The sequence below is a fragment of the Anguilla rostrata genome, chromosome 4 (assembly GCF_018555375.3).
Source record: "Anguilla rostrata isolate EN2019 chromosome 4, ASM1855537v3, whole genome shotgun sequence".
NCBI classification, from domain to species: domain Eukaryota; kingdom Metazoa; phylum Chordata; class Actinopteri; order Anguilliformes; family Anguillidae; genus Anguilla; species Anguilla rostrata.
In genome coordinates this window covers 17,019,948-17,032,610 of record NC_057936.1, presented here as the reverse complement: position 1 = coordinate 17,032,610, position 12,663 = coordinate 17,019,948, and the positions used below count along the sequence as shown (strand labels likewise).

Below are 12,663 nucleotides of genomic sequence, written 5' to 3'. Positions count from 1 at the left end.
TAGGGTTACAGCTAGGGTTAGGGTTAGGGTTAGGGTTAGGGTTATGGTTACATGTAGGGTTAGGGTTAGAGCTGGAGCTAGGGTTAGGTTTAGGGTTACATCTAGGGTTAGGGTTACAGCTAGAGCTAGGGTTAGGGTTAGGCTTACAGCTAGGGTTAGGGTTAGAGATATGGTTAGGTTTAGGGTTACAACTAGGGTTAGGGTTAGAGATAGGGTTAGGGTTAGGGTTACAGCTCGGCTTAGGGTTAGTGTTCGGGTTAGGGTTTCAGCTAGGCTTAGGGTTAGTGTTCGGGTTAGTTTGAAGATAAATTTCCTCTTTTCATGTATCCATGATTACGTCCATAATGACAAAATGCACTGCGGTCTTCACTTAGGAATTCAGGTGCACCATGCTGCTGCCATCAATGCATATTATAAAATTCTAAGACAAACAGCATTTTAGGTTGGAATAATTAGTACGACCATTTTGATCATCATTAATTTTATTTTCATGCTTAATACAACAATGAGCAAAATTCAATGGGTGCTATTCATTTATATCTGTTATCCTCCAGAGTGTTTGGATACAGTAGTCCCCCCCCTGCAGTGAGGTATTATTTGGCAGTGCTACTTTCAGGTCACTGAGAGGATGGCAGGCAGCTTGGTCCTCCCATTGTCCTCTGAGCTCCTCTTCTGCTGCAGTTTCTGGGTTGAGGTCCTGGTGTAGTTTCTCTGCAGATACAGGGGAGTAGGGTAAGCCTAGGAGCGTATAGTAAATACAGGGTACATTCCAATTGCTTATTTTTTAACCGCTTGCTTCCTTTCCTTGCGTCCTTTCCTAGCTCCTAGGTCCACCCATTAGAGGACACTAAAAAAGGTAGCAAGGAAAAGATGCGTGTATTAGGCAAATGGAACGTCCTTGCTCTTTCAAGTGTCAGTTTGACACCATGTTAAAATGTAAAGAAATCATTAAAATCGTTTTCATAAAATTACTTTTACAGTATAGAAAGTGGATAGATTTTGGATGATATTTACAGAGTTGACTGTTTGATATGTATTAAGTGGAATTGCGCACCCTTTGCAAAGTCCTGTCATGGGCATTGAAGTAGGAGATAGCACCAGGGCTCTTCAACAACTCGGACCGGAGATGCTCAAAGTGCTCCTGATCATCTTCCTCCTGTTGGATGACATGATCACAGAACAGAAGAAGAAGAACAGAACATAAATAATGAAACCCCTTTCTGAATAACATACAAAGCCTTACATTCGGTTTCCTGTATCCTGGTCTTTTTGTATCATCCTTTAAATATGTGTCTGCACTTTACGCAACTCATCTTGTGTGTACGTATATGTTTTGCAGACGCTGCAGGTCTTGACGTTTCTTTTTCAGCCTGAGCAGGACACAGCAAATCCATTTTGTGATTTAATCTGTAAATATTTGACAAACTTCTGCATATAGAATTTGCCTTTCAATAGGTGTACAGTAGTTCTTCCTCTGAAATATTCCTCCATGTCCTGGGGATCTACATGATGCTCCTGTGGGTGTTATTTTGGGAAACTGACCAGAGCCAAGGCCTTGGCCATTGGGATGTGTCCTGGCTGGATGGCGGGATCCCCTGATCTCAGGATAGCCTGCGTCTCCTCAGGAATCAGGAAGGACTCATTATACCAGCTCTCAAACTCTAAAGCACAAAAGGCAAGGGCTATACTTTAGTCAGAGCTGGGCTGCATAAAACCTCCACCACCGAGAGGCTGAAATCTTGTTAGCCTAACAAATGTTAGCCTATGTCTTTAGAGTAACTGAGCAGAGGCCCCAACAAATGTCTGGTCTTACATTCAAGAATTTACCCAATATAGATTTTTAAATGCTGGGAACAGTGCAGCAATGCAGCCTTGCAAAGTCGCTAACAAGTTTGGGTCTTTCACTGGAGCAGGGGCGGGGTGCCAGGCTCACCGCTGAGTAGACGGGTCCTGCACTGGTCCACCAGGTGTTCGCAGTAGCTGACCTCAGCCTTGGTGCCGCGCAGCTCCTTATACTGCTGACGGTACTGTCCCTTCAGCTCCTGCAGCCTCAGGAGCAAGGCTAGCTCTGCCTCCTCCAGCACCGGCTCCCCGTCTGCACTCACAAATCGCCCTGCGGAGATTTTTTAATTTAATGAACTCACAGAGTTAATAAAGTAACGCTTTTATTCGATTCCTGAAGCATTCCTATCTACAGCGGATGGCGACGGGCGGCGGTGGCCCTGGGGACAGACCGTGGCGCTGGCTCTGTTCCCGTCGCTGCTGCAGCTCGGCGCCGGTGCGGTCGATCTCCCGCTTGGCCGCGTTCACCCCGTCCGTCAGCTCCCGCAGACGCCGCCGCCGCTCCACCAGCACCGCCTTGTTCTCCTTCAGGATGCGGTTTATCTCGCTCCCGCGCTCCGCCTTGAAGTCCTCGAAGGCTGCAGCTTTTGGGGGTGGGGAACTTGAAGCACCAGGGATGAGGACAGACAGTTGTGAGGTAATTACAGGCAAAGACTATGGGTAACAGTGTTGTTTCATCGGCAGAGCAGTTCAGTAAGAATGATGATAAAGTTCTGCCTGCGCTACTAGCACACATAAAGAGGGCACTGTTTCACTGAAGGCTCCCACTACAAAGATCAGTCATGCACAGTCTAAATATTGAGTTCTAATCATTCACATTATGTCAAGTATAGAGGGTTAATCCATAATACAGATGACCAAAATCTTTTCACTATAGGGTCCTAAGACTATATAGCATTACATTTACATGTATTTAGCAGACGCTTTTATCCAAAGCAATGTACAAAAGTGCAACAAAAAAAAAGCCTTATGTACATTGGTTGGTTTTCAATGAAGTTAAATTTTCTAAATAAATTGCTTCAACCAGACATGCTTGAATTTAAAATGTATAATCAATTATGTTAAGGTTGTATTGCATTCATTTTTAAAAGCAACATCCTATATCTGAGATAACTACCAGGCCTATATTTAGGGGATGGGGACAAGTTTAGAGTTACGTTCAAAAGTGAGGAAAATGGTTAGCGCAAGGCTGATGCAGCCAAGAACTCATCTTATATTTTCAAAAACTTTATTGTGATTCCCAAATAAAGAATAACTTTGTTTTTTGTGGCATAGTCTCTTGGTGAGCACAATACATTATATTGGCATGATGGGCCAATTCTCAGAACTGCCTGTTGCTGAACCGATGCAGTTGAAGCAATGGGCACATTCAGCAGCAAATATGTACGATTCTTTCAACAGTTTCAATTAGTTCCATCTCTCTGGAGGTGCAAAATTATAATGGACAGGTAAAACATCTCTTGCTGCCAGTACTCAGCCCTGAAGTTCTCTCTGTCCCCCGCCGGTGGCCCTTGGGAGTCCTGGCTCAGCATTTCTGGCTCCTGGCCGTCTATGTCCTTCTGTGACACCAGCAGGGGGTTTATCCGGGATGTGGACGAGACCGCTGGCTCCTCCTTCACCTGGGCAGGGCTCCCTGCTCCCTCCTTGCTGAGAGCATGCAGGGGTGGGGAGAGACAGTGGGACAGCTGGGGTATATGTAGGATATATTCAAATAAAATAAAAACTTTCAAAGGCTAGCAGTGTGTAACTGATGTACTTAAATCTTACGTGACTGAAAAGGTGTACACTGCTCCCAGAGCAGGCAATGATAAACATATGCACAAATTACTATTACTTTCCCTTTTTACACAATTCTTAAAATTTGGAGTTAAAATTATAAAGAAATTGGCAAATTGAGAATATCACTTTGTAATGTTCGGAAAAATTAAGCCTTTTTTAAAGGAAAAACATATCAAGAGACAATCCAGGGGTTCTAATCCTCTGTCCTCGAAACCCCTCTGTGCAAAAATCCTAAATATATGGCTTTCTCATTCAGATTGAAGAGAAAATCTTTATTCAACAATCCTGACAAAATAAACTGAAGACAGTGTTTGATAATACTATAAATGAAGAATTAACACCTTAAATGGAGACTTGCACAGACAGTTATAAGCAGGTTTAATTGAAACAACATAAATGCTTGCTCAGGAAGAAACAGCTTAACTCAAAACTACCAAACTACCAATAGCATTGTCACACACATAATTAGCCTAGCAGACAGCAGCGCAGTTGAAATAATGTGGAAAAAAATGTTGCCACTGCAGATCATCGCACTCACCGGTTGATGTCTTTTCCCTTTTTGGTTTTGGACCTGTGGGGGGATTGGAGTCTACTGTTCTTCTCCAATGGAGGGGCCATGCCCACTCCAAAACTAGGTCCATCAATTTCCCCCACCATTCCGTTGGGCCCCTAAAAGGAAGCACTGGCTGATTCATTCAAACAAACTGAACAGAACTGGATATAATTTAAGGTAGTGAATGTTTCATGACCACCCTATCCCTAACCAAAGCAAGTGTAAAAATATCAGCGTGATGTTCCTCTATAAAAATCACCAAATTAATCTTTCACATGAGCTATTTCTACAATCATTCACAGTTCTGTAAAAAGATTAATTAGGTTGTAAAATGAGGAATACTGTGCCACGGAATACTGCCATGACCCATCAAACATGGTGTGCAGCCCAAGGGTTGTATAATGGCACATACTGACTCAGGTTTTACAGCAATCTCTATTGCATGCCTTAGCTTCACCTCCAGACTGGACTGAAAAATAAAACAAATCTGTCACACCTCAGGCTCATCTCCACACTACCATGCTGTCACTCAAACACTCCCCATCTTAAACCCCAGAGGAGACTCCGCCCTGGCCTCTCCTTGTGGCCTTCCTCGTCTCCAAATATTTTACCTCAAATTCCTGCCTTTCCCCGCCCCTCTCTTGCAGCCTCCTCCCCCAGGCTCCACACCCACCTTTGCATTAGCAGCTGACTGTGTGCTCTGTGTTTTCTCAGCCAGGGCGAAGTTCTGAATCATGTCAGCCTTGATTTTCTGCTCCCGCTGCCTGTAAAACACACATAACCCATCTGTCATCTCCATGAACACTTTAGTGTCTGCAGGCTTTACTCACAAAAGGTGCTTAACTATCAAACTCAAATGATGGTTTTTATGGAAGCAATTGCTCAATGAAAGCACATTAAACAGACTATAGCCAAACTCATTGGCAATGAGAGGGTGAAATCCAACAGGCATTCAAGATTAAGTAACAGAGCATTTGTCACTTACTGCAGAGCGAGCTTGAACTGGACAAAAACCTCCTTGACCTGTCTGATGCTCACTATCTGCAATGACAAAACACAACACAGATCATCATCAAAAAGTAAAGCACAAGTGCATTATTATTCATGGTGAGGAAACCTTATTAGAAAACATGATTCTCATACACACCTCCAAAAGCCGATACTTTATTTAATTGAGTAACCCAAAAACAGAGAACTGATTTCTTCTGTGCTTCCACGCATCAGTCTTGGATTCATATTTTGCACACTATAATCTGAGAAATAGGCAGCAGATATTGTGAGTTTATGAGTTACGTTGTTAATTCTGGCAGGATTAATTTCTCTGGGAAACTTGAGACACGTGATATAAGACAGCTTTCTTTCTGAGGTTATGCATTAGACACATTGGAGGATACAAAGAGAACAAAGGAATCAGCGGCCCCCTCACATTGATCTCATCCAGAGTTCCATCGAAGTATCTCAGGACTTGGCTCTGAATCTCTGCTACCTGGGTCTCTGTAAGTGCACCATAGGACATCCCAGTCCGGTTGGCCTTTTTTAAAAGAAGAAGAACAATATTTAGGATTGGTTGTCAACATACCGACAAAACAAGTCTTAAAAAGTCTATTGGACTGCTCATAACTAAGCATATAATTCTAATTTGTCACTCTTGTCTGACAATGCAATACTATCCTAAGTTAGCATTGCTAACAAGCTTGATTCTCATAATGCTTCAAACTAATTTTTGCAGGTGCATTTAGGCCGCATTTTGTGCTAGCAGCGGTACTCCTGAAAACACGTACAGCGCTACTAAAATCAGTGGGGTGAGAGCCCTCATTTGAACAAGGTAGGCTCCTGCATCAGGAGGACACTTCAGCCTGTGCAGTGCTATCTGAATGCTGGGAAACAGGGAAGGCATGTTAACTCACCAGTGTATCCCGGATGGATAGCTCCTGCTTCAGTAACTGTATCTCCTTCTGCAGCTTCTTAATCTGGATCTGCATACATGACACAACAACATCACCAATATGGTGCACAGGTGTACATGCCATCAAGGTTTGGCCATCTATTCACTTTGCTTGCTACATCTTCTTGACTTGACTACAAACAAACCCTACACTAATGTGAATATATTTATGACTCAGCGTTTGAGGTTGCAGATATCGTAAAATAAAGTGCACCTTATGGCATTAGAGATACTGGCATTTCTGAACTGGAATTTACAGCCAAATTCTCTGGTCGTGCACAGTGGTTTAACCAGTAATCAATACAGTCGGACACACGTGCATTGCATATGGAACAGTAGCAGGAGGTTATGTTGTATTTCGACTGAGGAGAATGGATGTCATACGGACCACGGGGTCGACGTGCTCGTTGACAGCCGGCTCTGTTCGCACACACTTCATCCTGCTGGCGAAGCGGAGAGTGGATAGCTGGAACAAAGAACAACAGCTGCAATAGCAGTACAGCTACTCCAGATGTGCACTGTGGAGGACTGGTCTTTGGTATTTATTCCCAGGGTTAAACACCCCTGAACCAGCTGTCTGTCAGGCAGCAGTCATAGTGTGGAGAACATCATCTTTCCCTCTGTGCTTACCGTCTCCTCTATCTGAGCGACCTCTCCATAAACATTAGCCACCAGCACTGTGTTGCAGTTTCCACCTGCCGAGAGGAATTATATACAAACCATGAATATAATGGTTACAACTTTGGGATCCTGAACATACTGTATAAGTCATTGGCACCTTCTACTTTGACAATAACACTTTACTACTCATTATTCTTACTATTCATAATCAATAAATTATAATCCTCACTCTTGCAGAAATATAAATATACATGCTATATATTTTATATATAAAATATACCATATGCTTTTATATATAAATACATTTTTTGTATAAAATGTGCACAGATATATACACAGATAGTGTAGGTAATTCACACAGAGATCGCATAAAGTACTGCAGGTGACTCAGCTGACCCAGTGAATCTTTGAGGGCATGGGTCAGCTTGCTCTGTCTGAAGGGCACGTGGTCCCGTCGCCGGTCTGCCAGAGCCAGAATGGCTTGCTCCAGGAACGACAGGGACTTGTTGATGTACATGGTCTCTATGAGAATCTGGCCCTCAGACTAAACAGCGATGCGGGAGAGAGAAGACCAGAGAGATCAGACCAGATTACAGTGATAGTGATCATAGCAACCATAGTGATGAAGAGCATGAGACTGAAAAGTCACTGACCATGCAACATTCCACTGACCCAAGCAAACACTTAAAAATATTCAGCTATTAGGTTAAAATACTTCATGGCATCTCACATAATATTTCCTTCCATTTGCCAATTAAACGCAACTAAAATAGAGATAGGAGAAAGCCAGTCGGAACTCACCCCAGTTTTTCCAAGTCTTTCTGATCCAGCCAGGTCCACCAGGTTCAGCTTGGAGGTGACATACTTGGCATCTGACAGAGTCCTTGAGTGAGACTGAAACAGATTTCAAATTCAAAAGAAAGGAATGTCTTTTTTAGCATAATTAGTCTTTTTTGCCCCCAGTCTTCCTGGAGGAGATGGCATCATGGGACTTTTTACATGACAAGGTAGGGTAGGTAACATCTAAGCAGATGTTTTCATATTTGGGGTTAGGATCCAGAAAATGTTTGTAAGAAAAATTATAAGTAGATAAATTACAACCACTCTGTAAAATTCATGTCTTCAAAACAAACATTTCAAGAGTAAAGTTCAAATGTTATTTGTGGTGATGGGAACTTTGGTATAACAATTTCTTATAACAGAGCATGAACAGATGAGTGAAAAATTCCTGAACCATTCATCCCATTCTTCGTTTTTTTTCTATTTGTATCAGGTTATCTTCCTACCTCAATATGGACAGTGAAGATGCAATGAGATCTGGAGGAATTTCTATTCAAGGTGTGAGCTCCGATGATCCGGTTCATCTCTCCCTGATGGTATTATTGAAAGGAACAGTAGCTTTTAAATAGGGCTGCAGCTATAGATTATTTGGTTATCAATTGATCAATTACTGTATTTGTTCAAATAGTCCATAAAAAGCATTCAGTCTTTTGTAAACAACACTGAACAATAACAATGACAGAAGGATCTGAGCAATACTCTGAGAACCATTCCAGTCTCACAAACAGTTTTTTTAGAATGGCTTAAAACAATCAAATAAATAATTATATTTCAGAATAGGAAACCCATTAATCTGCAACAGCCACACTAACTTTGCCATTGGATTTCGGGAATGGTAAAACCAATCAAATGCCACTATATAAATATTCTTTATTCTTTCTTTTATTCTTTATCTTCAAGTTACATTATGTTTACCAAAATATTCTATATTTACTCATATTATATAATACTTACCTCATATTAAACCACTAACAAACACACCTCACTTTATCCTTTCTCATTTCTGACCGGTCCCACAAACAAACTGATTGAGAGAAACATTCAGAGGAAAATCTTCCACTGAACCTCAGGGCTGAAAAACAGGCACAGTTCTGGTCACCTCGAAGAGCAAATTGAGGGCCTCCTCTTCGTTGTGGACCAGGTGCATCGACAGGCCCTTCACGGTGACGCCGCCACCCCCCTCATCCACGATAGACATGACCGCGGGCGCCCCTGTCGGAGTGTCCTTCACTGAGGACAGCAGGTCCAGCAACGTCTCATTGTAGATCTCCAGGAAGGACAATCGAACTGTTATGATGTGGTCGGACCGCCGCTCCACTTCCCGAAACACCTGTACAGGACAAGAGGGGAAACAGACATATCAGGGGACAAGGAATACATTTGAAATACACTAACACAAACAGAAATGCATATTTAAATGAACAAACAAATAATAGAAAGATGATTTCGATTGGTAGCCTGGCACTGGTGCTTTGACAATGCTACATGATAGAACTACCCTTTTGATTGGGTGTTAACATCTCTGCAGGTTTATATTTTACAGGTTGTTGTTTCTGAGCACAGTTTTCAATTAACACCCAGATCATGCCTAATTTCTTTGTCAACACGCTTATTAGTTACTATAACTCAACACAATTAAGAAAATAATGTGGAAGTTTGAGCTGTAGTGTGAAGAACAATAGTACCTCCTGTATAGCACGGGGAATGATCCCTCTCTCCTTGTAGCTCTCCGTAGCACCTGTCATGGTGTAGGTCTTCCCTGCCCCAGTCTGCCCAAAACACATCACTGTACCTGGGAGAGACCCACCATGAACACACAGGTTCATCCATGTGTTGTGCACATAAATTCCAGCTTCTGATACAATATATCACAATAATATGCAACTCAATTGTTAATATGAACTCCACAGCTGGATTCTGCACGGGGACAATTAGTATGATAGTTACACTAGTAATTATGAAGCCCAAACTGGCTTTGGCCAGTTTGATAGATGCATGAATCCCCTGCACAGCATTCTTCACTTTGGAGGCTAGGTGGTTGTGCATGGACACAGTCTAGACCCAAACCTGGAGATCTACCATCGGTAGGTTTTCACTCCAACCCTAACAAAGCGCACATCATTCAACAGCTAGAGATCTCATTGAGCTTCTAAGTCGTAGAATCAGGTGTGCCAAAAATTAGGGTTGAAATGAAAACTTGCAGGATGGTAGATCTCCAGGAACAGGGTTGGGCAGCCCTGGTCCAGGCAGACATGCAAAAAGTGAAGAGACAGTACTCAGAGGAGGACTGGGGTGAGGGTGGGGGGGACGGACCATTGTACCCATCCAGAGCCCCCAGCACTACGCTCCGGGCCACACTGCTGTACACCTCCTCCTGGGACACGTCATGCAGGACTCTGTCCAGCCGGAATGACCAAGAGTTCAGTTGGTTATTCACAATCCCCTTCCTGGAATCCTTCTTCAGACGAACATTCACTGTCTATGAATAGGGGAAATAAGTGAGTGAGATCACAGGAGAAAGGAATTAAGAGAGATGTGGTAGAAAGAGACAAGATGTGGTAGACAGAAACAAGGGCAGATGAAGAGAAGATGAAAACAGATGTTCAGACTCACAGGGGTCACAGAGTGAAATCACTGGGAATGATACACTGCATGGTGTATCATGAAAAAAGCAGACCAATCGTGAGTGATAAAGTGCCTTACAAAATTACAACAGTGATGTCCTTATTTTGATAAATGACATCGTGAATATTTATATTGAAAACTTTCATTCGGAAAAACTACATTTCAGCAAAAACTGAACTATGTTCACTGCACTGTATCAAAACTATGGATTAGCACTTTTGGAAGTAATTACAATGCCTCTGTAGATAAATCTGTACCGAATATACAGAGCAGGATTTGCCCAAGCTTTGTCAAGTTTCTTTTAGCGTAGCACTAAGATCTTCTCTTTTGAAGACATAAGCCAGTGGTTGGAAGAAAAGGTGGGAGTTACAGATAAAGAGTAGAATAGTAACAAGTATATGAAATGCACCACATTTTAAGTGATTGAGTGTAAACATAGTGTACCTGGCCATCTGGAAGGTATTCAATTAGGTCTTGGGCAAAGTTAGCTGTCGGTCGAGTGCGAGCAAACACCTTCACCTCACTGCCATGGGTGTTCATGGTCACCTCTGGGACAAACTACAAGAAAAATCATGTGCCCTGTATGAAAAATATACTGCATGACAAATATTTTTTACTTAACAATGTTCTCAGTAGCACACGTTCACATATCTTATCAATGCAAATCATTTAATTCAGTCAAAATAATTACCCCAGTTTCAAAAATTCCGTCATTTCAGTACTTTTTTTTTTTTTTTTTTTTGACAGACTCACACACATTCATTCACAAATGAACCTAGGACACAGAGCACAGCTTTTTATGTGTATGGTAGCTATATGTGCTGAACTTCTCTATTTCATACATTTGAATTCCATTATCAGTCCTAATTTAAACAAACTTTACTTGCTTAACAACACACCCTAACGTGTTTCATTTATGTATCCTTAGCACTACTGTACCCTTATCAATGGAAATTTTGGTGAAGTGTGGGAACCAGTACTTTTTATTTAATCTTTTATTATTATTATTATTATTTTATTTTTTATGTATTCATTTATTTTTTATTATGCAGCCAAATAAAATAGGAGACAGAAAATAACCTTTCTATTCAGATTCTACAGTTCAGTACAGATCATTTCAACCTATCTTGGTTAACTTACCTATGATTTAGCCTATTCAGTTCCAGTTTTTGAAAATATATCTACCAAAAGGGTCTTTCAAATACTGCCCTCTAAAATTGATTATTTTTCCTGTTCTAGTTTGTGTGTGACTTGATTACAGAACAGTTTTTGTAAGCTTGACACTGAATTCTGAACGGATAAGTTTGTTCCTGAATAATCGACAATGTTATCAACCCTCTCCAGCGTGTGCAATGTAGACAATAGTCTTGTCATTTTATAAATCTTTGATATGGAATTCTCTACAATAAATATAATGAGCCTTCTAATTGCTCCAAAATGTGTTCTGTGTGCAGTGCGGTTGATTCTGAGGATTTCCGCGCAGAGAAATGTTTAATTTTCGTACACTCAAGGCCAATCGCCTCCGAATCAACTGATAATGCTCAGTTCGGTTCCTATCCCATTACATTGCACACGACCTTTTTGTTATAAGTTGCGTTCATGTCGAACGTTTCCTTTGATTCGATTCGTTGGGTCATTTTATTCGGAAATATAACAAAATACAAATACGAAAACGGTGTACTTACCGGCTATGAAGCAGTTTGCTAGCTTGCTTTATTGGTTTCCGTAGCTTCTGCACGCAGTCAAAAGAAAGTCTCATGCAAAATGTTTACTGCTGTTCTCATGGAAACCAGTATCATTTCCGGACGGAATGAACTTGGAACATGGAAAAGTAGAGAAAAATGACACTTTCTTGTTAACTGCATCACTAATAACTATTCAGAACTGTTAATAATAAACATGCGCATTTATTCCAAATACGTTTTGTATAAAACGGTAGCTAGTCGTAACGTTAGATGCTAGTCAGCCACTAACCTGAGATCAGCGCATAAAATATTTGAAGTTCATGATGAAGATAAGCGCCTATTTGAAGGTGTAATATTGCACAAGAAATCTGCTAGCATTCTTTTTTATCATATCCGATCCACTCGTCAAAAACAGCTCTTTGACTAGTTCTGTACAAGACTACCCAAAAAAAATAATTCCCGATTTTTTGTAGCATTCCATCTATGAAATCATACAAACGCGAAGATTCATAGTTTCCGTCTCTATTGTTACCTAGCAAGAAAGTGATTTATTGGCCTGCATTACAATGATAGCTACAGTAGATTGCCTACAGGCATACCAGTGCCACTGTTTTTTTTAATTTATTTTTAACCCTTGGCATGAAATCCGTGAATATTCACAGCTCTCCGTGCCCACCCCTGGTCTAAAGGGGCATAACTTTGTGGCAGAAATGTGCCAGCAGCTGTCTGCCATCTTATTTTATTGGAAATCTTATGCTAGATCAAATATGTAT

The 12,663-nt window shown here is 41.4% G+C and overlaps 1 protein-coding gene across 1 annotated transcript; it reads right to left on the bottom strand.

The window, feature by feature from the left end:
* Positions 1-495: 495 nt before the first annotated feature.
* kif9 (kinesin family member 9) lies at positions 496-12,082 on the bottom strand. Its single transcript, XM_064330988.1, has 21 exons — positions 11,891-12,082; positions 10,650-10,763; positions 9,894-10,059; positions 9,266-9,372; positions 8,680-8,910; positions 8,027-8,110; positions 7,542-7,634; positions 7,137-7,284; positions 6,750-6,814; positions 6,508-6,585; positions 6,082-6,150; positions 5,601-5,705; positions 5,160-5,215; positions 4,848-4,938; positions 4,160-4,290; positions 3,316-3,489; positions 2,235-2,443; positions 1,934-2,113; positions 1,543-1,661; positions 1,055-1,156; positions 496-711 (listed from the first exon to the last, which is right to left on the bottom strand). Exons 2-21 carry the CDS (start codon positions 10,743-10,745, stop codon positions 613-615), a joined length of 2,403 nt encoding a protein of 800 aa, XP_064187058.1. The 5' UTR covers positions 10,746-10,763; positions 11,891-12,082; the 3' UTR covers positions 496-612.
* Positions 12,083-12,663: the final 581 nt, after the last annotated feature.